This window comes from Ovis aries, chromosome 7, assembly GCF_016772045.2.
Source record: "Ovis aries strain OAR_USU_Benz2616 breed Rambouillet chromosome 7, ARS-UI_Ramb_v3.0, whole genome shotgun sequence".
NCBI classification, from domain to species: domain Eukaryota; kingdom Metazoa; phylum Chordata; class Mammalia; order Artiodactyla; family Bovidae; genus Ovis; species Ovis aries.
The window spans coordinates 80,262,424-80,288,501 of record NC_056060.1 but is presented as its reverse complement, the minus strand read 5'-3'; the positions used below and the strand labels follow the sequence as shown (position 1 = coordinate 80,288,501).

General features: G+C 41.7%; 1 protein-coding gene and 1 pseudogene across 1 annotated transcript in view; both read left to right on the top strand.

The window, feature by feature from the left end:
• Window positions 1-4,444, top strand: part of LOC101102399 (disintegrin and metalloproteinase domain-containing protein 20) — a 28,811-nt gene extending 24,367 nt beyond the window's left edge. Inside the window, 2 exon segments of the mRNA XM_060418229.1 lie at window positions 3-105; window positions 107-4,444. Coding sequence (XP_060274212.1) covers window positions 3-105; window positions 107-2,366 — 2,363 coding nt within the window. The 3' untranslated portion in view covers window positions 2,367-4,444.
• Window positions 4,445-4,979: 535 nt separating this feature from the next.
• LOC132660074 (syntenin-1-like) lies at window positions 4,980-21,466 on the top strand (annotated as a pseudogene).
• Window positions 21,467-26,078: the final 4,612 nt, after the last annotated feature.

Below are 26,078 nucleotides of genomic sequence, written 5' to 3'. Positions count from 1 at the left end.
CATAAAGGTTATCCCTGCAACCCTCAACAGTTCAGAGGGAGGAGCCAGACCAGCAGTGCCTGATGTCCCGCCCTCTTCTGCCCTGAGCAGGTGGCTCCATAATGACAGTGGGTGAGGCCCTGGTACACTTCAGAGTCACTCCCCTGCTGCTCTGGTTTGGGGTGTGTCTGTTCATTTCTGGTCACTGTCAGGCCAGGCCCTCCCAGCACTTCTCTTCCCCAGAGTTGGTGATCCCCTTGAAGGTGACTGGCTGGGGCAGAAATGCAAAGGTTCCAGGCTGGCTCTCCTATAGCCTGCGATTTGGGGGCCAAAGACACATCACCCACATGAAGGTCAAGAAGCTCTTGATTTCCAGACCCCTCCCAGTGTTCACCTACACAGACCAGCGTTCCCTGCACCAGGACCAGCCTTATCTTCCTGATGACTGCTACTATCATGGTTATGTGGAGGGTGTTCCCAAGTCCCTGGTTGCCCTCAGTACCTGTTCTGGAGGTTTTCGAGGAGTACTACAGATAAATGATCTTGCTTATGAAATTGAACCAGTTAGGTCTTCTGCCACATTTGAACACTGGGTGTATAGAATAGACAGCGATGATACTCAGTTCCCACGTAAGAGATGTGGGTTAACAGAAGAGGAAATAGCACGCCAATTGGAGTTGCACAATTTCACTCTGAAGCAAAGTTCTTACACAGGCTGGTGGACCCACTTGCTGTTTCTTGAGCTGGTAGTGGTTGTGGACAATCTTCGATTCGTTCACTCGGGAAGCAATGTGTCAGTAGTACAAATTGAGATAGCTACTGTTGTCAATGTAATAAATAGCCTGTATCACCCTTTGGAAGTTGATGTAACTTTAACTGGGCTTGAAATCTGGACTGAAGGAAACCAAATTGCCACTGAAAACATGGATACAATGTTGGAGGATTTTGCTGTTTGGAAGTTTTTTAACCTTGATAACCGACTGCCGCATGATGCAGCCCATCTTTTTATAAAGAAATCCTTTGGCATTCAGCTTGGATTGGCCTATGTTGATGGAGTATGCCAGAATCCTCTTAATTGTGCAATTATTGTTTTCGAAGATGATAGTTTATTTGATACTGGGCTTATTGTTACCCATGAACTTGGTCATAATTTAGGTATGCTGCATGATACTGAATTTTGTGTGTGTGAATTTGAGTTTTGCATAATGTATCCTGCCAAAGCAGTAACGAGTAAATTCAGCAACTGCAGTTATGGTGAATTTTGGAACAATGTGATGAGGAAAGGATTTTGTCTCATCTCTCCTCCAAATCCAGCGAATATCTTTAGGATAGAGTATTGTGGGAACCTAGTGGTCGAAGAAGGAGAGGAGTGTGACTGTGGAACCGTACAGCAATGTAAACGTGATCACTGCTGTCTGCCGGATTGCACTCTGAAACCTGGAGCTGCTTGTGCTTTTGGGTCTTGCTGCAAAAACTGCAAGGTCAGGTCAACAGGGACTTTGTGCAGAAAACAGATCAATGCATGTGACCTTCCAGAGTGGTGCAATGGGGCATCGCATCAGTGCCCAGAAGATGTATATGTGCAGGATGGGATTCCCTGTAGTGACAGTGCCTACTGCTATAAAAAGAACTGTGTTAACCATGATGAACAGTGCAGGGAGATTTTTGGCAAAGATGCAAGGAGTGCATCTCGGAGTTGCTACAAAGAAATCAACACCCAAGGAAATCGATTTGGTCACTGTGGTATCAGAGACATAGAGTACATAAAATGTGAAGTCCCTGATATCCTGTGTGGGAGAGTTCAGTGTGAAAATGTGGAAGTAATTCCAAATCTGATGGAACATTCCACAGTGCATCAGTTTCAAGTCAATGACACCACTTGCTGGGGCACCGACTATCACATAGGAATGTCCATACCTGATGTCGGCCAGGTGAAAGATGGTACGATGTGTGGTCAAAAAAAGATCTGTGTTCACAGCAGGTGTGTCAGTATGGTTCCTGAGCCACAAGCCTGTCAGCCCAAGACCTGCCACATGAAGGGGGTTTGCAATAGTAAGCAAGAGTGCCACTGCAACCCTGGATGGGCACCTCCCTACTGCAAGGATAAAGGCAGTGGAGGTAGTAATAGTAGTGGCCCACCTGGTAATCCCCAAGGAGATGAGGAAGAAGAGGCAGACGAGGACGACGAGGCAGAACAGTCAGAGGAGACAAAAATGGTAAAGAACAGTCACATGTTACTGTGGCTTATTCCTTTGATTTGTTTATTTGTATGTTGCTTCCTTGTGTTTTGTAAGAAGCATAAAAAGGAAAAGCCAGAAATGAAGACGGAAGAGGAAACGGAAGAAGAGGAAACGGAAGAAGAGGATATGGAAGAAGAAAGTGACTAAGGCTCCTGATTCACTCACACACAAACAAGAAATCCCTAGTTTTTCTTTTAAATAGTAGAGGAGCATTAGGGGCATGTCTGACTGCTTCAGGAAAAATTTAAGGATCTCTCATGGCAGGATCATAAGCAGCAATATTTCACTGAAGGATTCCTATCGTGTTCTTAACTTACTCTTCAGTGTGTTAAACAATATTAAAAGTTCATTTTTTCCCTCTGGAAGTCATCTCTTTATGTTTCCTGAGCAAAGACATGGTAGTCACATTTGTAAGCTAATGTCTATCAGTTGTAAACTTCCTCCCACCTTTGTACTCTTAAAATGTCATGTCCAAGATGTGCCACTGTATACCCTCTTTCTGTTTTGCCCACTCTTTTCTGGGGATCTGTGCCAAGGGGGGCCAGTGAAAGTAGCCTGGAATGATGGATGAAGAGCGAAGGGAGTTTACCCTTTTGTGTGCCAAAAGTTACTCCGTCATTTTGGTAGCCAAGCTTGGTTTTGGACTCCAGTTTTGTTGACTCTGTTAGAACCACCCTCATTCTTCATTAGAAGTACAAGCACCGGTTGACCAGTGATACTTTGAGAGGTCACCGTTGTAGCTCTGGGGTTAGCAGTGTGGTTCTCCTCTGAGTGCTGGAGCACCAGCAGCAGCTGGTCACTTGCCCTCCTTAGAAGTCTTGGTCCCTGCTCTGCAGAGGACCGCCTAAAATCACCAGTACTTCAGTGAACCAACATCTTTCTTTTGTTCCCTTGGCCCTGTGGCTGCAAGGTGCTTTCAGTAGTTAGTTCATTGTGATAGTTTGAATTGTCCAGGGGCAGACACTAAATAAGAGTTTAAAGACCAAGGGTGGAGGAAGTTAGCTATACAGATGAGAAATAATACTACCATTTCAGCCTTGGCCAACGTGGCAGCAAGCTCTGGAATGAATATTATCTGACAGACTAGTCTTGAATTGGGCTAAAATGGACAGGTCTTCATGCTTTCTCCGTGCCCATTCACTGGATGTGGGTGCCCCAAGAAGACTAAGAGCTGGGCCGTGCACCTTGGCAATTTAGGCTGACCCCAAAGAGCTAATATCTGGAGGCTCTATGCTGATAATTCAGCAGCTGGTCAGCAAGACTTTCCTGGAAGGAGGATGAAGGTGGCTGATTTGGAAATTCCACAGTGTGACCTTAACATTGCTCGGATCAGCTTATCTTTCTATGTCTTAAAACAACTTCTCCGGGATTCTGGCAGGCACCTCTGCCTTTGGAGAACCACAGAAGAGGGAAGTTAGTGGGATGAAGCATGGACCCTACTACTGTGTTGGTTTTGGAGCTGAAGTTGATTGTTACTGCCTCTCTCCACTATGCCTTCAGGTTTCCCTCATCTCTAGAGAGCATTCTGATGATTTGGGTGGGATATTCACCCTGTGTCATTACCCAGGTCCTTATCTTTAAGGTCCCCGAACGTCTGATCACGTTGCCTTTCTCAGACTGGGATTGCTGAATCTATCCAGTCACAGTCACAGTAGAGCTGGAGGATAAGAAGAGGCACCTGAGACCACCTGGCTTCCACACACCTGCCCTACCTCCTATGATTAGGCTCAGCTATGCCCGTCAAGACTGTGCCCTCTTCTTGCTACTACAGTGATCTGTTAGGTAGGTAGAATAGGGAAAAAGAGTCCAAAATGGCGGTGGCTAAAAGACGAGGAAGGGAAAAGCCCGTGAAAATAGAACAAAAGAAGGTCCGAGGACCGGAGTGAAGACTTCAGGTAGAACAAACAGCACTCCTGGCTAAGCCCAATTTGCATAGGGCAGGCCCAGGTGGAGGAAAAACATATAAAAGGAAGAGCCAAAGCCTTGCTCTCTCTCTCTCTCTCTCTCTCTCTCTCTCTCTCTCTCTCTCTCTCTCTCTCTCTCTCTCTCTCTCTTGTTCTCTCTTTTTCTCTCCTGCGTGCATGCACTCTTTCTCTCTCTCCCTCCCTCTCTCTCTCCCACGTGCTCCTCCACTCTCTTCTCTTCAAGTCTTTGGGTTGGCATGCCCTCACGCTTCAAGGATGTATTCTCCTGCTATCTTCTAAATAAAATAGAGCTGTAACACTGAATTGCCTAAGAGCTATAACAGTTTGTCCAAGACCCGAGAGCTGTGATGTGCCGAGGTCCGTCGCTCCAAATGTTTGTTGTGACGAGACAAAGAACCAAGGACATAACACTCGTGTGACAGATCCAAGGATCCCCAAATGCCCAGGTGGCAGCTTTTATTTCCATTGGGACTTTAGCTTTGTCCCAAGGCAAAAATATGACCCATTTGATGACTCTGCGGAGCCCAGCGTTGCAGGGGACAGGAAGTACAAAACACACCAGTGAGTCATAGGGAGGGATGGTAAGTGGTGCCCCTGCTACTTCCAGCCCCTGGTTGCCAGACCCTTGTCAAGGTCTCTGGTTTAGTGTGTACGGTCCATCCTGGGATGGCTCCTGTGTGAGAGATCCCCAGGGAGAGAGAACCAAGAGGCTATGGAGATTTATATATTTACCCTTTCCTCAGAAGAGGAAGTAAAGTCCCTGGGTGATATTGATTCTTCTTGAAATCTGGTGACTTCAACAGTATAATGGGAAATTAATCATGAGACATTATGATATAAATTTAATACGCCTTATGCTACACAGTAGAATAAGAGGAGAAAACAAGAAAAGACAAGAAATATGAATATAAAAATATACCAAAATAAGCAGGACATACTCATGACATATTCCAATCCTTGTTTCTATAACTGCTCATATGGTTGTAGCTGATATTTATGACCATCTTCTCTTACTACCCATTTTGTTCCTTTGTCTTCAGCAAGTACTTTATCTAATCATGGTTCTTTATCTGATGGGGGTAATCCAAACCTTTATTCCTGGAGGGTCTGGGCCAATCCAACCTGCCATTGACCTTAATCACAGGGCATGGTAATACTGAGAGAATCCCTAAGATATTTCCTGTGTTCCAGACCTTCTCTTCTTTACCTTTACTGTGGAATAGTAGTCCAATTTCCCCTCATCACCCGAGTCATCACCATAGTTCCATTCATTGATTCAGAGGCATGGGAAACCAAATTGTCCAGGTGGCAGTCTTAACTTTCTGTTAATAAAATCAATGTAGGGTCTCCTGGTGGAAGCATTTCCTCCTCTAGGACTAAGACTTCGAGGCTAACAAAGTGTAAAATCATGAGAATAGGAAGCAGAAATTTTGCTAGTAGGTCACTAAGGTTAATAATGAGTGTGGTCAATTCCATTTCCACATTGATTTCTGGACCCTTGAATCCTGGGTGTGGAGAAATAGCACCATATATTTGACATTGATTCCGGGCATAAGCAGCCTTCTGAAGACCCTTGCTTCAATCCTGCAAGGTATGGCCACCTAGCTAGCACTATAACTGAGTCTTCAAAAGGTTGTCGTGTCAAGACAGCTGCTTCAGGATGGTGGGGAACATGGTAAGACCAGTGAATGCTATAAGGATGGATTTCTTGATCAATAGTAATGCTGTGTGGAATACCATGCTGATGGATAAGGCATTCTTTAAGTCCATGGATGGTATCTTTGGCACAAGTACTGGGTTAGGGTGTGGGAGGGGGAGGGGGGTGCAGATTACATCCAGAGTGTCTACTCCCGTAGGAATAAAATGCTTCACCTTGTATATTGGAAGCAGTCCAGTGTAATGAACCACCTTCTGATGCACACACTAGGAAGCTGTCTGATCACCCCAGGAAATATTGCCATATTGGAGGCTCAGTGTTGGTCTCTGCCACTGAAGACTGGGCAGTTAGTGGTGGCTATAGCCTGGTCATTCTTGGTGAGTGGAAGTCAATGTGGCTGAGCCCACGTATCACTGTCAACTCTGCCCTGCCACCATGGCTACTTTGTTGGTGAGCCCGTTGGGTGATGATAGGTAGCTAGGGAAACAGGCCGATGGGTATCCACAGAATGAGTCATCCTATCCGCTTGGTTATTAGAATCCTCTGCTGACATAACCCTTTGGTGAGCATTCATGTGTGACACAAATACCTTCATGTTTTCTGACCAGAGAAGCCCGTCCATATACCTCTTTCCCATATTCCTTTGTCACCATTTTTCACATCATGTTCCTTGCATGTTCCTAAACCATTGGCCACAGCCCATGAGTTCGTAGATAATCACAGATCTGGCCATTTCTCCTTGCAAGCAGTGTGCACAATGAAGTGCACTTCCCAAAGTTCTGTGCACCCGGAGCATTTTCCTTCTTCACTGTGCTTCAGGAATGTCCCTGCAAAGGGTTGTAGTGTTGTAGCTCTTCATATACAGCTGGTCCACGCATATCATGCAGAACCATCTGTAAACCAGGCCCGGATCTTCTATTCCCCTGTCATTTGATTACAGGGAACTCCCCATGAGGCTCCCCTGCTCAGGCCTGACTTGTATATATCACTTCCATTTGTTGATGGAATGCTACTGTGCAGGCCCACTTTATGGTGTGGTGGCTCAGATAATACCCTATTCACGATGGGCAATTTGGTAAGCCCATCATCAAGCATTCGTTGTCTACTATGGCCCTATAATCTACCAAGACCTGTTCCTCAAAGAGAGTAGTTATCCAAAGGTGATGGCATAGCCTTGCTCCACATTCTTAAAGGACCGCAGTGTGATTCACCTATAGGAGCCTGACAAAGTCTAAATGCTGTCCCTACCTGCTGCAGAGATTTGAAGCAGCACTCCACGTGCTGGATCATATGGCCCAAGTGGCCGAGCAGTTTGCACAGCAGGCTGGACCTGGGGCAGAACCTTCTCTTCTGGGTCTCCTCAAATGTAGCACCTTTTCAGGCCACTTGGTGCCATTTGGAGTAACACACCAAATGAGGAATATGTTGCCTCCCAAATCTGAAGAGTCCCCTTGGGGATTGAGCTGCTTTCTTGGTTGTACGAGAGCCAGATACCACTTACTTTTTATCTTAGAAGTGATATCTTGACATGATCCAGACCACAGGTTCCCTAAAAATTTCCCTGAGGTAGAAATGAATTTTGGTCAGATTTATTTCCCTCTGATATACAAATGTCTTGCCAACGAGCCTCGGGTAGTTACTATAACTCACTCACTAAATGATAAATAGTATCATCAACATAATGGACTGGTAAAGTATCTTGTGGAGGGAAAGGTGATTGAGGTCCCTGCAAACTAAATTATGACGTGGGGCTGGGTGGTTGATAGGTCTGAGCGGGAGACAGTGCATGTGCATTGCAGGCCTTGCCAGTGAAAGTGAACTGCTTCCGGTGGGCCTCATGGACAGCAATGGAGAAAAAGGCATTCGCCACATCAGTCACTACATACCAGGTACCAGGGGGTTTGTGAATCTGCTCAAGCAACAAAATCATATCTCATACCGCAGCTGCAGTTGGAGTCACTTCCTTAAGCTTACAGTGAAGTAATACACTGTCATACTCCAAGATCCACCTGTCTCCACACAGGTCAGCTAGCGACGAATGAGAATGTGGTGTGAAGGACTGTGTCCTTCAAGTCCTTGATGGTGGCAGCAGTATGTGCAGTTCTTCCAGTGATGTGGTATTACTTCTGGTTTATTATTTTTCTAGGTAGAGACAGTACAGATGGCTTCCCCTTGGCCTTTTCTACCATAATAGCCCTCACTGCATAAGTGGGGAACCAATGTGAGGATTCCAGCCGCTAAATATATCTGTTCCTGTTACACAGTCTGCAACTAGGGAAGTAACCACAGGGTGGGTACAGAGAGGCCCAGGCCCTACTGTGAGATGGGCCTGAGATAAAGCTCCCTTGACTACCTGACCTCTGAAAGCACCTGCTCTAACTGGAGGGCCGCAGTGATGTTTTGAGTCTTCTGGAATCAGTCTCAGTTTTGAGCTACTGTCTGGTAGTCTCCAGAAAGTACGATTATTTCCTTCCCCTCAATGTCCAGTTACCCTGTTAAAAGGCCACATGTCCCCCTGGGGAAAGCTGGGAGAAAAGTTTACTGTATAAATCTTCATTAGTCTGCCGGGGTCCTTCCTCAAGGGGACCTAACCTCCGATTCATTCAAGGGGTTTTGGGTCTCTAAACTGGCGCAACTCTAGGAATTGATTCAGTGGCTATGACTCATTTCCGGATTTGAGTCAAGTGACATTTGTTCGCTTGAATTTGAACTTTTCTACTTATTTAGCTCAAGAGAGAATTTCTGTTTCACTTGTAGGAACATCATGATTAACTCACCAGACCATAGGTTTGCATGAGCTGGTGTTGGAGAAGACTCTTGAGAGTCCCTTGGACTGCAAGGAGATCCAACCAGTCCATTCTGAAGGAGATCAGCCCTGGGATTTCTTTGGAAGGAATGATGCTAAAGCTGAAACTCCAGTACTTTGGCCAACCCATGCAAACAGTTGATTCACTGGAAAAGACTCTGATGCTAGGAGGGATTGGGGGCAGGAGGAGAAGGGGATGACAGAGGATGAGATGGCTGGCTGGCATCACTGACTCGATGGACATGAATCTGAGTGAACTCCGGGAGTTAGTATGGACAGGGAGGCCTGGTGTGCTGCGATTCATGGGGTTGCAAAGAGTCAGACACGACTGAGCGACTGAACTGAACTGAAGCCTCTGAGTCCCTTCTTCTACGTTAAACCAAGAGATGTTGGGCATTTCCAGTTGGCTCACAGTCAGCCTTTTGGTCCATGTTTCAGAGAACCAACCAACAAATTGTTAGAGCCCTTTTTGACACCCCAACCTGCAACATTAAATGGAGAATCTCAGCTTAGTGAGCCCATGTAAATAAACTCAGATCAATCCAACTTTATGATCCCTCTACCATTATCCTACATACTCAGTGTTCATTGTGACACATGTTTGCTTGATGTCTGCTTCTATGAATTAGAAAACTCAGATAGTTCTTTTGGAGTGTACTACACATCTTCATGGGTTACACATTGTATTTCACCTTTGCTGTTAAGTCACGTTACTCGTGTCCAAGTCTTTGCGACCCAATGGACTGTAACATGCCAGGCTCCTCTGTCTGTGGGATTTCCCAGGCAAGAATACTGGAGTGGGTTGCCATGCCCTTCTCCAGGGAACTTCCCTGTGTGTGTGTATGTGTATCCAAATCACTTTATAATACAAAGTAATACAGCATTATAAATCAACTGTACTTTAAAATCTAGGGGAAAAAAACCCCCAATTCTATACACAATAGATACATAAAACTAAAGAGATAGAAAGACAAGTTTATTACTCAAGAAAACCAAATGACAAGGAAAAAAGAACAGAGAAAAACTGCCAAAAAAAAAAAAAGGCCAGTAAGGAACAAAATGGCGACATGTACATGCCTATCAATAATCATTTTAAGTGTCAATGGGTTAAATGCTTCAATCAAAAGACATAGGTGCCGGGAGCCAGCATGAGGAATTCCGCCCATGACAAGGTCATGAGGAAGGAAGCTGACATACGCAAGGTCGTGATCAGACTTCAGGAGTTCCCCCTGGCATTTCCTGAGCATGTACCCCCAAAACCAAAAATCTGCTGGTGTTTGTACTCTGCTTTTCCACTTTTCTGACATTCTCTGGAAAAAAGTCAACTCAGGGCTTTAGTCTTCTGCATTTGAAAGGGATGTTTCAGTTAAACCCCCTCTGATAACTCTCTAGCTTGCCTAACAGGTTCCCCAGACCTCTTACAGCTTGTGAATTGCTTACAGCCTCCCAACTGCAAGAGGCACAAAGCTTAAAAGCATCTTAAAGATACAGAGCCTTTTCTAAAGAGTTAAAAATTATATTGGTAGAGGGTTTTCACTGTTGATTCAATGACTGCTGCCAGGCCTCCATATTCTTTTATCTTTTAGGCACCTGGGAGGATGTTAATCAATGTAAATAGGATACGGAAAAAGATATATAGTAGTTTCGATGTTAGCAACACTAGACTTTTGAGTTAATTACTTCTTTGTTATATATCACTGCACTCCTCTTGTGTCCTTGCTATGTAAGAATGTAACTTTATTTAGTGCTTTCTGAGAATGGCACCAGACTTTGGGAAGATCAACACAAATAAGTCTTCTAGTTAACAAACCCTTATCAGAAAAAAGGCTGTAAAATGTTAATTGGCCCTTGTTAGCCAGAAGATGATGTAAATCACCTAAGACTTGTGTATACAATTAGGTATGCAGAGAGAAAAGCCTGGTTTTGATAAGAGTCTGGACCGCTAATGCTGCATAACTTTGTGTTACCCACTGATCTCCATGTTTTATCGAAAGTATAAAAGGCCTTCTGAACAATAGGGGCCAGAGCCAGTTGCTGGACTGGTTTCCCCCGTATCTCTCTCTTTTACCTCTTTACGTTAATTTCAGGCTGAATTCCCATCTGGGGCGTGGAGGCTCGCCAAGTCTACTTGCTTGCCATGGCTGTTAAGACCCGCGCGAAAGGGAGCCTAAGGCGAGGCACCCTTAGATATTCAAGCAAGCGCCGGTGGCCCAACATAGATGGTGCAAGTTCCTTGTCTGGAATTTTATTGGTCTTCCATGTAATCCAAGTTATTCAGCCCTCTTCCTCCACTTAATTTTCCTACTACACTGTTGTTTCTTAATCTAATCTTATATCAATCAATAAATAAGTCTTTCCTCGCCAACGCTGTCCACCCTTCGAATTCCCTGGATCCACCAGGGCTGGACCATGGCAGTTGGGCTTCCCTGGTAGCCCAGTAGTTAAGAATCTACCTGCTATTGCAGGGGACACAGGTTCAATCCCTGGTTCAGGAAGATCCCACTTGCCATGGAGCAACGAATGCTGTGCGCCACAACTACAGAGCCAGTGTTCTAGAGCACATGAGCCACAACTACTGAGCCCACACGCCAGAACTACTGAAGCCCGCATGCCTAAACCCAAGCTCCACAGCAAGAGAAGCCACCACAATGAGAAGTTCACACACCGCAACTCGAGTGTAGCTCCTGCTCACTGAAACTAGAGGAAGCCCATGCACAGCAGTGAAGACTCAGCACAGCTCCAAATAAGCAAATCTTAAAGACATAGGCGGCTAACTGGATTAAAAAAAACAAACAAGACCGATCTATATGCTGCCTACAAGAGACACACTTCAGATCTAAAGACACAGACTAAATGTGAGGAGATGGAAAAAGATATTTCATGCAAATGGAGATAGAAACCTCGGGTAATAATATTCATATCAGACAAAGCTGACTTTAAAACAAAGTTTATAATAAAATCAAAGAATAGCATTATATAATGATAAATCAGTACAAGAAGAGGATATAACATTCATTAACATATGTGCAACTAAATGAGAGCACCCAAATATATAAAGAAAACATTCAAAGAATACATGGAGAAATTGACAATAGTACATTAATAGTAAGGGACTCTAACAGCCCCATTTAAATCAAGGAACAGATCATCCAGACAGAAAATTAATAAGGAAACAGTGCCCTTAAATGACACATTAGACCAGTTGCCCTTAATATATATATATGTGTATATATATTTATATATATGTATACACACACAGGAAATTCCATCCAAAATCAGCAGAATGTATTCTTTTCAAGTGCATATTGAGGATTCTTCCGGATAGATCACATACTAGACAACAAACCTCAACACGTTTAAGAGGATAGAAATTATATCAGCTCTTTTCCCCAGCACAATGGTATGAAACTAGAAATTAATTACAGAAAGAAAAATGGGGGAAACACAAACACATCAGAACTAAATAAGCACACTACTAAAAACATAATGTGTCAATGAAGAAATAGAAACTCAGAAAATAGAAACTCAGAAAATACCTCAAGAAAAATGAAAATAAAACTAGAACTTTCAAAAGTCTATGGGATGCACTGAAGGCAATTTGAACAGGGATGTTTGTAGTGATACAGGCCTACCAAGCAAACAAGAAACATCTCAAATAACCATCCTAATTGACCATCTGAAGGAATTAGAAGAGAACAAACAAGGCCCAGTGTCAGCAAAAGGAAGGAAATAGTAGAGATCAGAGAGGAAATAAAGACCAGAACAAACAAACCACTAATAGAAAAGACCAATGAAGCACAGAGCTAGATTTTTGAAAAGAAAAAGCAAATTGATAAGCTTTTAACCAGAAGAAAAGAGATAAAGGACCCAAATAAGCAAAATTAAAAATGCAGGTTGATAAAACCAGTATGACAGAAACTCAATCATAAGAGAATATTATGAACAGATATATGCCAGCAAACCAACAACCAAAGAAGACGTGAATAAATTTCTAGATATTAAATTTCTACAATATTCCAAGAAAGAATCAGGAAGAAACAGATAATCTGAACAGACTGATCACTGGTAGTAAAATCGAACTAGTAATCCAAAAACTCCCAGCAAACAAAAGTCCAACACTTGAAGCCTTCACAGGGGAATTCTAACAAACAAAGAATCTTTACCTATCCTCAAACTATTCCAAAAAATTAAAGAACACTGAAGAGAGTTCCAGATTTATTCTTCGAGGCCACCATTACCCTGACACCAAAACCAAAGGCACTACAGAAAAAGAATATTACAGGCCAATATCTCTGATGAATATAGATGCAAAAATCCTCTAGAAAATATTAGCCAACCGGGGGTCTCAGAAGTCTGAGCCAGTGGTTGGCAGTGGCAGCGGCAGTGAGCAGGTCTCAGCAGGCTTGCAGAATCCTGCAAAAATGTCTCTGTACCCGTCGCCTGAAGACCTGAAGGCAGACAAGGTGATGCAGGCTCAGGCTGCCTTTTCCGCAAACCCTGCCAACCCAGCGATTTTATCCGAAGCCTCTGCTGCTGTCTCTCCAGATGGAAATCTCTGTCCTAAACTATATCCAGAGTTCTCTCAGTACATGGGCCTGAGTTTAAATAAAAAGAAGAAATATGTGCAAATAGGGCCATGGTTCCTGGAACACCAAGTCAGGGGCAGTTGATTGGCATGGACTTCCAGTCACTGGTGGTGACATGGGAATCTGCAGAGCAGGAATTATGTAAGGAATCTGGGAAGTCATCTTGTGTAGGATTAGAACAGAAAAAAAAAAAAAATGGGGCTCAGGCTGAAATCCATAGACAATGGTGCGTTTGTTCAGCTTGTCCAGGCCTAGTCTAGGTCCTCCCTGGTGGGTCTGCGGTTTGGGAACCAGGCGCTGCAGATCAAGAACTGAGTGGGCTGGAGCTCAGATCAGGCACTCAGGGTGTTCAAACAGGCTTTTGGGGAGAAGATCACCATGACCATTCATGACAGGCCCTTTGAATGGACAATTACCTTGAATAAGGATAGGACTGGACAGGTCGACTTTGTCTTCAAAAAATGGAAAAATCACATCCATTGTGAAAGATAGTTCTTCAGCTAGAAATGGTCTTCTCTCAGAACACAACACCTGTGAGGTCAATGGACAGCATGTCATTGGACTGAAGGACTCTCGAATCGCAGATGTACTGTCCACAGCTGGAAATATAGTTAAGTATAGTTCTATTACAATCATGTCTGCTTTTATCTTTGGACACATTATTAAAAAGATGGTGCCAAGCAGAATGAAAAGCTTGCTGGATCACACCATTCCTCCAAGCATCATGAGAAGCTTGATGGATCACATCATTCCTGAGGTTTAAAATTCAGGGCACAGTGGAAACTTCCCAGAAGTTCACCTGTAAGTCTTCAGCAACTTGCCCTTATATTATGCACATGAAGCCTTCCAGGAGCCAGCGAGCATTTGCTGTGTGAGGACCTTCATGTCCACCAGTAGGGCTGGGAATCTTACTGTTCAATCTGGTATCTTGTTCAGACATCAAGATAGTTGTACTCTTATCCTGGTTTTACAGTTGAAAAAGACTTTCACAGACTAGTTTCTTTCCTGGGAACCTGATCCCAGGATCAAAATCACTGGGCTCCAAGATAACTGCAGATGGTGACTGCAGCCATGAAATTAAACGATGCTTGCTCCTTGGAAGAATAGCTATGACCAACCTAGACAGCATATTAAAAAGCGGAGACATTCCTTTGCCGACAAAGGTCCATCTAGTCAAAGCTATGGTTTTTCCAGTGGTCAGGTATGGATGTGAGAGTTGGACTGTAAAGAAAGCTGAGTGCTAAAGAACTGATGCTTTTGAAATGTGGTGTTGGAGAAGACTCTTGCGAGTTCCTTGGACTGCAAGGAGATCAAACCAGTCCATCCTAAGGGAAATCAGTCCTGAATATTCATTGGAAGGACTGATGCTGAAGCTCCAATACTTTGGTCACCTGATGCGAAGAACTGACTCATTGAAAAGACCCTGATGCTGGGAAAGAATGAAGACACGAGGAGAAGGGGATGATAGAGGATGAGATGGTTGGATGGTATCACCGACTGGATAGACATGAGTTTGAGTGAGCTCCAGGAGTTGGTGATGGACAGGGACGCCTGGCATGGTGCAGTCCATGGGGTCACAAAGAGTTGGACACAACTGAGTGATTGAACTGATCTAAACTGAATCTTTCACAAGCTTTGTGAGTGGAATGACTGATATAGGCTCAGCTCTGTGTTAGACCCATCACCTTCACCCTGGGTATCAAGAAGTGCTGTCGGATCCCTTTAGTTCTGTGGTGTATTTGCATTTTTACCGTGTCACTGTAGTACATTTATAATTACTTTTTTCAGTTCTGTGTGTCACACACCAATTACGTGACACTGGTTTTATTCCATGTAAGCATTATTAGAGAATGTGTGTAGCTGTAAGAGACTGTATCGATTATCATTACATTTTAACTACTTAATGTGCTTGAATTGTCACCTTAACTACGTTAAGCATCTAGAATAAAAGCCAAGATGTAATGATTGCTGCCTTTCTAAACCCAGATGCAGTTCTGCATTCAAAGGAGATGTACACAAGCTCCGCAGTCTGACGGTATTGAGGTTTTTTAGCAGCAGCAGCAGTCCTTGTGTAATGGGAACTTCTTCCTTATAATAGTAACTAGAATCATTTTCTGAGAAATGAAGCACTATATATTCAGTGTAAAAATTCTTGAACTAAATAAGATGAACCTTGGCTCCTTTTTTCAAGTGTAGATTAAGTTGGCTAAGACTTGATTGAGGCATTTACACGTTATGTAGCCTAGTCTCAGGACATTGTTCTGCTCATCTGTTCCATTTCCTGCCTCCTCCCTGCTCACAGAATGACAGTGGTACATCATCCTGATTTTTTTTTCCCTCTCCTTGGGTTTATGCCTATTCTATTTTAATTGAAAATGTATAAGTAAAGTTTAAAAAAATAAAATTCAACAATATGTAGAAAGGATTAAATACCATGATCAAGTGGGATTTAGTCCAGAGATGTGAGGATGAGTCAGCATTTGAAAAAAATCAATGTCATATACCACATTAACAAAAGGAAGGATAAAAAGCACATAATCATCTCCATAGACACAGAAAAAGCATTTGACAAAATTCAACCTCATTCGGGATAAAAGCTTTCATCCAAGTGGGTACAAAAGGAATGTATCTCAACATAATAAAGGCCATTATGACAGACCCACACTAACATCATACTCAATGTTGAAACTCTTTCTCTAAAATCAGGAACAAGACAGGGATACTCACTCTAACCAACTGTATTTAACACATCATTGCAAGTCTTTGCCATAGCAGTCAGATGAGAAAAAGAAATAAAAGTTATCCAAGAAAGAGTAACCTGTCACTATTTGCAGATGATATGGTAATATATGGAGAAAATCCTGAGGTCTCCAGCAAATAATGATTGAAACTAATTAATAAGTTCAATAGAGTTGTAGGATAGAAGACTAATACACAGAAATCTGTTGCTTTTCTATACATTAATAATGAACTATCATGAAAACAAAGCAAAAAAACTCTTTCTGGACTCCCTATTCTGTCCCATTGATCTATATATCTTTTCTTATGCCAATACCATCAAGACTTCATGAATAGGTAGCATGGATGAATCTCCAAAAATATGCTGAGTGAAAGAAGCAATTCTCAAAAGAATGCATACTATTGAAATTTATGTGAGATTCTAGAATAGGCAATATTCTACAGTAATTGCATATTACATATTCTATTTGAATAAATATATAAATTTGACATGTAGTAAGTTTATTTTCATGCAGTTGAAATATTTTCTAATATCTCTCATGATTTGTCCTGTTACCCAAAAGTTATTTTAAGGCATGTTGATTTATGTTAAAATATTGTCAAAACAGGAGATGGCAAGATTGAACATCAACATTTTAGGAATCAGTGAACTAAAATGGAAAGGAATGGGAAAATTTAATTCAGATGACCATTATATCTACTATTGTGGACAAGAATCCCTTAGAAGAAATGGAGTAGCCCTCATAGTCAACACAAGACTCTGAAATGCAGTACTTGGGTGCAATCTCAAAAATGACAGAACGATCTCAGTTCGTTTCCGAGGCAAAACATTAAATATCACAGTAATCCAAGTCTATGCCCCAACTACTAATGCTGAAGAAGCTGAAGTTGAACGGTTCTATGAAGACCTACAAGACCTTCTAGAACTAACATCGGAAAAGGAGGTCCTTTTCCTCATAGGGGACTGGAATGCAAAAGTAGGAAGTCAAGAGATACCTGGAGTAACAGGCAAGTTTGGCCTTGGACTGAAAAATGAAGAAGGGCAAAGGCTAATAGTTTTGCCAAGAGAACACACTGGTCACAACAAACACCTTCTTGCAACAACACAAGAGACAACTCTACATATGGACATCACCATATGGTCAATACTGAAATCTGATTGATTATATTCTTTGCATCCAAAGATGGAGAAGCTCTATATAGTCAGCAAAAACAAAACAGGGAACTGACTGTGATGAACTACTTATTGCAACATTCAGATTTAAATTGAAGAAAATAGGGAAAACCACTAGAACATTCAGGTATGACCTAAATCAAATCCCTTTATGATTCAGTGGAAGTAAGAAATAGATTCAAAGGATTAGATCTGATAGACAGAGTGCCAATGAACTATGGACTAAGGTTTGTAACATTGTACAGGAGGCAGTGATCAAACCATCCCCAAGAAAAAGAAATGCAAAAAGGCAAAATGGTTGTCTGAGGAGGCCTTACAAATAGCTGAGAAAAGAAGAGAAGTGAAAAGGCAAAACAGAAAAAGAAAAATAAACCCATCTTAATGCAGTTCCAAAGAATAGCAGGGATAAATGAAAGCCTTTTTAAGTGAACAGTGCAAAGAAATACAGGAAAGCAATAGAATGGAAGAGACTAGAGATCTCTTAAAGAAAATTAGAGATACCAAGGGAACATTTCATGCAAAGATGGGCTCGATAAAGGACAGAAATGGTCTGGACCTAACAGAAGCAGAAGAAATTAAGAAGAGCTGGCAAGAATATACAGAAGAACTGTACAAAAAGATTTTAACTATCCAAATAACCAAAATGGTGTGCACTCACCTAGAGCCAGACATCCTGAAGTGTGAAGTCAAGTGGGCCTTAGGAAGCATCACTATGAACCAAACTAGTGGAGGTGATGGAATTCCAGCTAAGCTATTTCAAATCCTGAAAGACAATGCAGTTAAAGTGCAGCACTCAATATGCCAGCAAATTTGGGAAACTCACAGGACTGGAAAAGGTCTGTTTTCATTCCAATTGCAAAGAGGGGCAATGCCAAAGAATGTTCCAACTACTATACAATTGCACTCATTTCACATGCTAACAAGGTAATGCTTAAAATCCTTCAAGTTAAGCTTCAGCAGTATGTGAACTAGAACTTCCAGATGTTCAAGCTGGATTTAGAAAAGGAGGAGGAACCAGAGAGATCAAATTGCCAACATCCATTGGATCATGGAAAAAGCAAGAGAATTCTGGGAAAATATCTATTTCTGCTTCATTGACTATGCTAAATTCCTTAGATTGTATAGATCACAACAAACTGTGGAAAATTCTTCAAGAGATGGGAATACCAAACCACCTGACCTGCCTGCTGCAAAACGTGTATGCAGGTCAAGAAGCAACAGTTAGAATTGGACATGGAACAACAGACTGGTTCCAAATCGGGAAAGGAGTACATCAAGGCTGTATATGGTCACCCTGTTTATTTAACTTAGATGCAGAGTACATCATGCAAAATGCCAGGCTGGATGAAGTACAAGCTGGAATCAAGATTGCTGGGAGAAATATCAATAACCTCAGATATGCAGATGACACCACCCTTATTGCAGAAATCTAAGAAGAACTAAAGAGCCTCTTAATGCAAATGAAAAACCTGGCTTAAAACTCAACACTCAAAAAACTAAGATCATGGCACCTGGTCCCATCACTTGATGGCAAATAGAGGGGGAAACAGTGGAAATAGTGTCAGACTTTATTTTGGGGGACTCCAAAATCACTGGTGACTGCAGCCATGAAATTAAAAGACGCTTACTCCTTGGATGAAAAGCTATGACCAACCTAGACAGCGTATTAAAAAACAAAGACATCTTTTCACGTGTTTGTTAGCCATCTGTATGTCTTCTTTGGAGAAATGTCTATTTAGTTCTTTGGCCCATTTTTTGATTGGGTCGTTTATTTTTCTGGAATTGAGTTGCATAAGTTGCTTGTATATTTTTGAGATTAGTTGTTTGTCAGTTGTTTCATTTGCTATTATTTTCTCCCATTCAGAAGGCTGTCTTTTCACCTTGCTTATATTTTCCTTCGTTGTGCAGAAGCTTTTAATTTTAATTAGATCCCATTTGTTTATTTTTGCTTTCATTTCCAGAATTCTGGGAGGTGGATTATAGAGGATCCTGCTGTGATTTATGTCGGAGAGTGTTTTGCCTATGTTCTCCTCTAGGAGTTTTATAGTTTCTGGTCTTACATTTAGATCTTTAATCCACTTTGAGTTTATTTTCATGTGCGGTGTTAGAAAGTGATCTAGTTTCATTCTTTTACAAGTGGTTGACCAGTTTTCCCAGCACCACTTGTTAAAGAGATTGTCTTTACTCCATTGTATATTCTTGCCTCCTTTGTCAAAGATAAGGTGTCCATATGTGTGTGGATTTATCTCAGGGCTTTCTATTTTGTTCCATTGATCTATATGTCTGTCTTTGTGCCAGTACCATACTCTCTTGATGACTGTGGCTTTGTAGTAGAGCCTGAAGTCAGGCAAGTTGATTCCTCCAGTTGCATTCTTCTTTCTCAAGATTGCTTTGGCTATTCGAGGTTTTTTGTATTTCTATACAAATCTTGAAATTATTTGTTCTAGTTCTGTGAAAAATATCTCTGGTAGCTTGATAGGGAATGCATTGAATTTGTAAATTGCTTTGGGTAGTATACTCATTTTCACTATATTGATTCTTCCAATCCATGAACATGGTATATTTCTCCGTCTATTAGTGTCCTCTTTGATTTCTTTCATCAGCGTTTTATAGTTTTCTATATATAGGGCTTTAGTTTCTTTAGGTAGATATATTCCTAAGTATTTTATTCTTTTCGTTGCAATGGTGAATGGAATTGTTTCCTTAATTTCTTTTTCTACTTTCTCATTATTAGTGTATAGGAATGCAAGGGATTTCTGTGTGTTGATTTTATATCATGCAACTTTATTATATTCATTGATTAGCTCTAGTAATTTTCTGGTGGAGTCTTTAGGGTTTTCTATGTAGAGGATCATGTCATCTGCGAACAGTGAGAGTTTTACTTCTTCTTTTCCAATCTGGATTCCTTTTATTTCTTTTTCTGCTCTGATTGCTGTGGCCAAAACTTCCAGAACTATGTTGAATAGTAGCAGTGAGAGTGGGCACCCTTGTCTTGTTCCTGACTTTAGGAGAAATGCTTTCAATTTTTCACCATTGGGGATAATGTTTGCTGTGGGTTTGTCATATATAGCTTTTATTATGTTGAGGTATGTTCCTTCTATTCCTGCTTCCTGGAGGTTTTTTTTTTATCATACATGGACGTTGAATTTTGTCAAAGGCCTTCTCTTCATCTATTGATATAATCATATGGCTTTTATTTTTCAATTTGTTAATGTGGTGAATTACATTGATTGATTTGTGGATATTGAAGAATCCTTGCATCCCTGGGATAAAGCCCACTTGGTCATAGTGTATGATCTTTTTAATGTGTTGTTGGATTCTGATTGCTAGAATTTTATTGAGGATTTTTGCATCTATGTTCATCAGTGATATCGGCCTATAGTTTTCTTTTTTTGTAGTATCTTTGTCAGGTCAAACACATGAAAAGATGCTCAACATCACTCATTATTAGAGAAATGCAAATCAAAACCACAATGAGGTACCACTTCACACCAGTCAGAATGTCTGCGATCCAAAAATCTACAAACAATAAATGCTGGAGAGGGTGTGGAGAAAAGGGAACCCTCCTACACTGTTGGTGGCAATGCAAACTAGTACAACCACTATGGAAAACAGTGTGGAGATTCCTTTAAAAATTGCAAATAGAACTGCCATACGACCCAGCAATCCCACTGCTGGGCATACACACTGAGGAAACCAGAATTGAAAGAGACACATGTACCCCAATGTTCATTGCAGCACTGTTTATAATAGCCAGGACATGGAAACAACCTAGATGTCCATCAGCAGATGAATGGATAAGAAAGCTGTGGTACATATACACAATGGAGTATTACTCAGCCATTAAAAAGAATACATTTGAATCAGTTCTGATGAGATGGATGAAACTGGAGCCGATTATACAGAGTGAAGTAAGCCAGAAAGAAAAACACCAATACAGTATACTAACACATATATATGGAATTTAGGAAGATGGCAATGATGACCCTGTATGCAAGACAGCAAAAAAGACACAGATGTGTATAGCAGACTTTTGGACACAGAGGGAGAGGGAGAGGGTGGGATGATTTGGGAGAATGGCATTGAAACATGTATACTATCATGTAAGAATCGAATCACCAGTCTATGTCCGATGTAGGATACAGCATGCTTGGGGCTGGTGCACGGGGATGACCCAGAGGGATGTTTAGGGAGGGAGATGGGAGGGGGGTTCATGTTTGGGATCGCATGTACACCCGTGGTGGATTCATGTCAATGTATGGCAAAACCAATACAGTATTGTAAAGTAAAATAAAGTAAAAATAAAAATTAAAAAAAATTAAAAATAAAAAACAAAGACATTACTTTGCTGACAAAGGTACATCTAGTCAAAGCTATGGTTTTTTCAGTAGTCATGTATGGATGTGAGGGTTGGACTATAAAGAAAGCTGAGGGCCAAAGAATTGATGCTTTTGAACTGTGGTGTTGGAAAAGACTCTTGATAGTCCCTTCGACAGCAAGAAGATTCAACCAGTCAATTCTAAAGGAAATCAGTCCTGAATATTCGTTGGAAGGACTGATGCTGAAGCTGAAACTCCAATACTTTGGCCACCTGATGTAAAGAACTGACTTATTGGAAAAGACCCCAATGATAGGAGAGATTGAAGGCAGGAGGAGAAGGGGATGACAGAGGGTTAGATAGATGGTTGGATGGCATCGCTGACTTGATGGACATGAATTTGAGTGAGCTCTGGGAGTTGGTGATGGACAGGGAAGCCTGGTGTGCTGCAGTCCATGGGGTTGCAAAGAGTTGGACACAACTCGGCGACTGAACTGAACTGAATGAAGATAATGGCAACCTCCTTCAGAAGGTCTTCTGCATGCATTGTTGTATTCAGTGTCCCTGATGCTGCAGCAGGCCACTGTTGACCCATGCCTTCACTAGAGTCTCCTGGAGAATCACAGGCAAGTCTGGCTCAGTCTCTTGTAGGGTCACTGCTCTTTTCTCCTGGGTCCTGGTGCACAAAAGGTTTTGTTTGTGCCCTCCGAGAGTCTGTTTCCCCAGTCCTGTGTAAGTTCTGTAATCAAATCCTACTGGCCTCCAAAGTCACATTCCCTGGGGATTCTCAGTCCCTTTGCCAGACTCCCAGGTTGGGAAATCTGTTGTGGTTCCTAGAACTTTCTTAATAGTGTGAGAATTTATTTGGTATAATTGTTCTGCAGTTTGTGAGTTGTCTGCTTGGTAGCTCTATGGTGGGGTTAATTGTGACTTCCTCCAAGAGGGCTTATGCCACATGCTGTGTGACCTAGGTCTGCTGCAGCAAGAGCCACTGCCCCTGCGGCAGGCCACTGCTGACCTGTGCCTCCACAGGAGATACTCAAACACCCCAAGGTTGGTCTGGCTCAGTCTCTGTGGCATCTCTGGGTGTAGTGTGCACAAGATTTTGTTTCAGCCCTCCAAGCATCTCTGGTGAGTATGGGGTTTGATTCTAGACATAATTTTGCCCCTCCTACCATCTTGCTGGGGCTTCTCCTTTGCCCTTGGATGTGGGCATCTTTTTTTGGTGGGATCCAACATTCTCCTGTCAATGGTTGCTCATCAGCAAGTTGCAATTTTGAAGTTCTCGCAGGAGAAGATGAGCACACGTCCTTCTACTCCACCATCTTGCTCCATTGATTTGATCGAGCTCCATCTTGCTCCATCAAAGCCTTCTTAGATAATCATTTTGCCCTTTTGCATTTCTTTTTCTTGGGAATAGTTTTGATCAATTCCTCTTGTACAATGTTATGAACCTCCATCCATAGTTCTTCAGACACTCTACCTGACTCCTAAGGTCATATATTAGCCACTTCCCATAGTTCTTTTGAGCAATGATCCAGTTCCTCTCATACCAAGAACTGTACAGCCCCGCTTGGACCATTTTGAGGACTGATGCTAGTTATTGGTCTAGATGCTATGAGGGAAAATTAAGGACAGATCTTCAGGAGTGAAGCATAATCTTTGGTGAAGCCTGGTCTCCAGGTAATGAGAGGCTGCTCTCTTATAGCAAGCATTAAGGAATGAGTTCTGCTGGCCCAGAGTGTTCAAGAAAATCTCCCAATTCAAGTTTTCAAAAGCACCCCCTCAAATGTTCTCATCCCAAATCTTAAGGTAACACTTCTCTCCTAAGAGGACCTTTAATTTTTACATAGGAAACATACCAGAGATCTAAATCTTTATAATTTTGCAGATGTGTGACAAATCTTGGGTATTATTTTCAGCACAGTCTGTAGGCTGATTCTCTGTAAACATTTAGAGGTCTTGGGACTTTCATACCATGCCCAACTTTACAACTGAGACAGGGAAGGGATAAAAGTAAATCAAGCATACATTAGTGAGTGACCACGTGAGCAACTAGGACACAGTTCTACTGTGGACTCTCTGAGAGACACTGTCAGACACCTCAGAATTGTTCCATGAGGACTCGGGAAACTGTGCGATTTATTCGCAAAATCTTTCTCATTGATTAAGAGTTGCTTCCAGATGTATTAACTCCTTTTTGCTTCTAGCCTGCTCCGTGGATGGGCCAAATACACTGCTGTAAAGTCAGAAGCCACTAGTCTGTATAAATTGTCATCATACCACAAAAGGTCAAATGCAGGTAATCCTTGGCTCAGCATCTATTTTCTAGGGAACCTGGGTGCAGTAGCTGATGGCCCACCCTGCGCCTCCCTGTTCCACCTAAGTTCACTGTGCAGGAGGCAGTTTCCTGCTGTGACAATTTTCCATCCTGGGCAGTTTCCTACTTCAAATGCTGTATCTCACTTCTTTTTCTGACAGCTTTCTCCTACAACATGGAGGGATATTCTAGGGTGTGTTTCACATGACTTAAAGAGTTTACAGGGAATGGCTCCAGTAGCCCACAGTGGAAATTTGCCCATAATATACTCAATTTTGTGCCTCCCATGTAAATTAACTCCACCTAAACCCTGATCTCAGTGCATACATTTTAGGGAACTCCAATTATGACTCTGTGTTCATTATGAGGAGGTTAATTTTAACCACTGATCTTGATATAATTGACAGATTCAGCCCTAATTAACTCAGCCAACATAAAATAACAATGCAGCTTTTCCTAAAATTAGAAATATTGCAAACATTACAACTTCTTGAAAAAATTTTGCAAGGAAAATAATACGACTCTAACAAATTAAAATATCATACAGAATCTTAATTTGTTAGTAAAACATTGGAACAACTGGATAGCCATTTGAGAAAAAAAATATGGTTGGGTTTCTATTTCATTTCTTTTTTTTGTCATTGTTGTTGTACCATTGGGAAAGAGCCTTAACAATTAAACCTTGCTGATGGAGAGGGGGAGGAAAAAGAGTTAAGTATTGGGACTTCTCTGGTAGTCCAGTGGTTAAGACTCCACACTTCAGGTGAAGGGTACACAGGTTCCATCCCTGGTCAGGGAACCAAGATCCCACATGCCACATGGTACAGCCCCTCCCCCTCAAAAAGAGTTAAGTGTTGCCCATATTCATATGATATGGCTTTTGAACATGCATGTGGGAATGTCTGTTAGACAACTGGTTAAGTGAGAGTGGAGCTGCAGGGAGAACTGGAGATCTAGAGCTAGGTGTCATTACCCTGCAGGTGACGTTAGAACTCTGAGTCTGGATGGCTGAGGCTCCTTATGTTGTTCTCATATATTTAGAATTGTTCTTGGGAACTCTAGTCACCCTCAACCCTCATACGGTAATCGTTGCAAAATCAAAAAAGAGAAGTGTGGCATTCTGAAGACTTTGTGTAGAATAATTTACACTTTACTCTTCCTATCTTTTCCCTTTTTAGGTTTTAGAAATATTGATTTTCTGCATTCTCCTGTATTTCCATAAAAGAAAAGGAATGAAACACATTGCAATTCTGCTAACCCTGGTGGCACTCCTAGGTAAGGATATGTTTTGTTTTCTAATTCCTTAATCTAGCCATGCTAAGTCATAAAGGAGTTTAAAGGAAAAATAATTGAGCATTCTGTTTTTTTTCATTGTTTCTACTTTTTGATTCTGATCTATAGAAAGACACTCTCAATTATGCAAATTATATTTTGCATGTCCATTGCTACAATGGATATCTGTTTAATTTTTTAATATATTTAAGGAATTTTACTTCTTGATGATTCTCTTTGCTCTCTGACAATTTGAGGGGGTTTTTTTCTTAGTAAATAATTGAAGATTTCATTTCTTATAGCAAAATAAAGTCCAAATTTGAGCATGAAAACTGATGTCAGCATAATCCCAGAAAATAAAAAGGATTATCCCAAAGTTACCGCAAGTGAAAAATGTAAAACCCAGTGTGTAAATAATATTAGATTGATAAATTTGACTGTAACCAAGTTTAATATTTTTATACAAAAACAGGAGCTTACCTTGTGGTTCAATGGTAAAGAATTCACTTGCCAGTGTAGGAGATGTGTGTTCCATCACTGGTTGGGAAGATCCCCTGGAGAAGGAAATGTCAACCCACTCCAGTATTTTCGCCTGGAAAACCCCATGGACAGAGGAGCTTAATGGGCTCCTTGGGGTTGCAAGAGTTGGATATGACCTAGCAACTGAAAAACAACAACATACACAAAATAATTTCAAAAGAGAAACAATAAATTGGAGCAGCTGCCTTTTGTCTCCATATGATTATGTATACTGAAAATGTGTGAGTAAATCTCTGATTTATGTTCTAAAACTAATTTAATTAGCTTATCTCCTTGGTTCTTGCTTCCCTGTTTCTGTGACTCTACTAAACATCGGTTTCTTCTTTCTGTTTCTGGGTGATCCATTGTTACCATCTATTCCTCATCTGTTCCTAGTATGCCTCCAAGCAATGAGCACAAAGTGACAGAAGCACACAAGTAGAACAAGCATTTCACAAGGAAATGCTTTTCCAAAGATGTTTTGTTTAACCTCTGTTGAGAGGAAAATGGGAGTTTTCCAAGGCAAGGGGGTTGGAGAGGGTG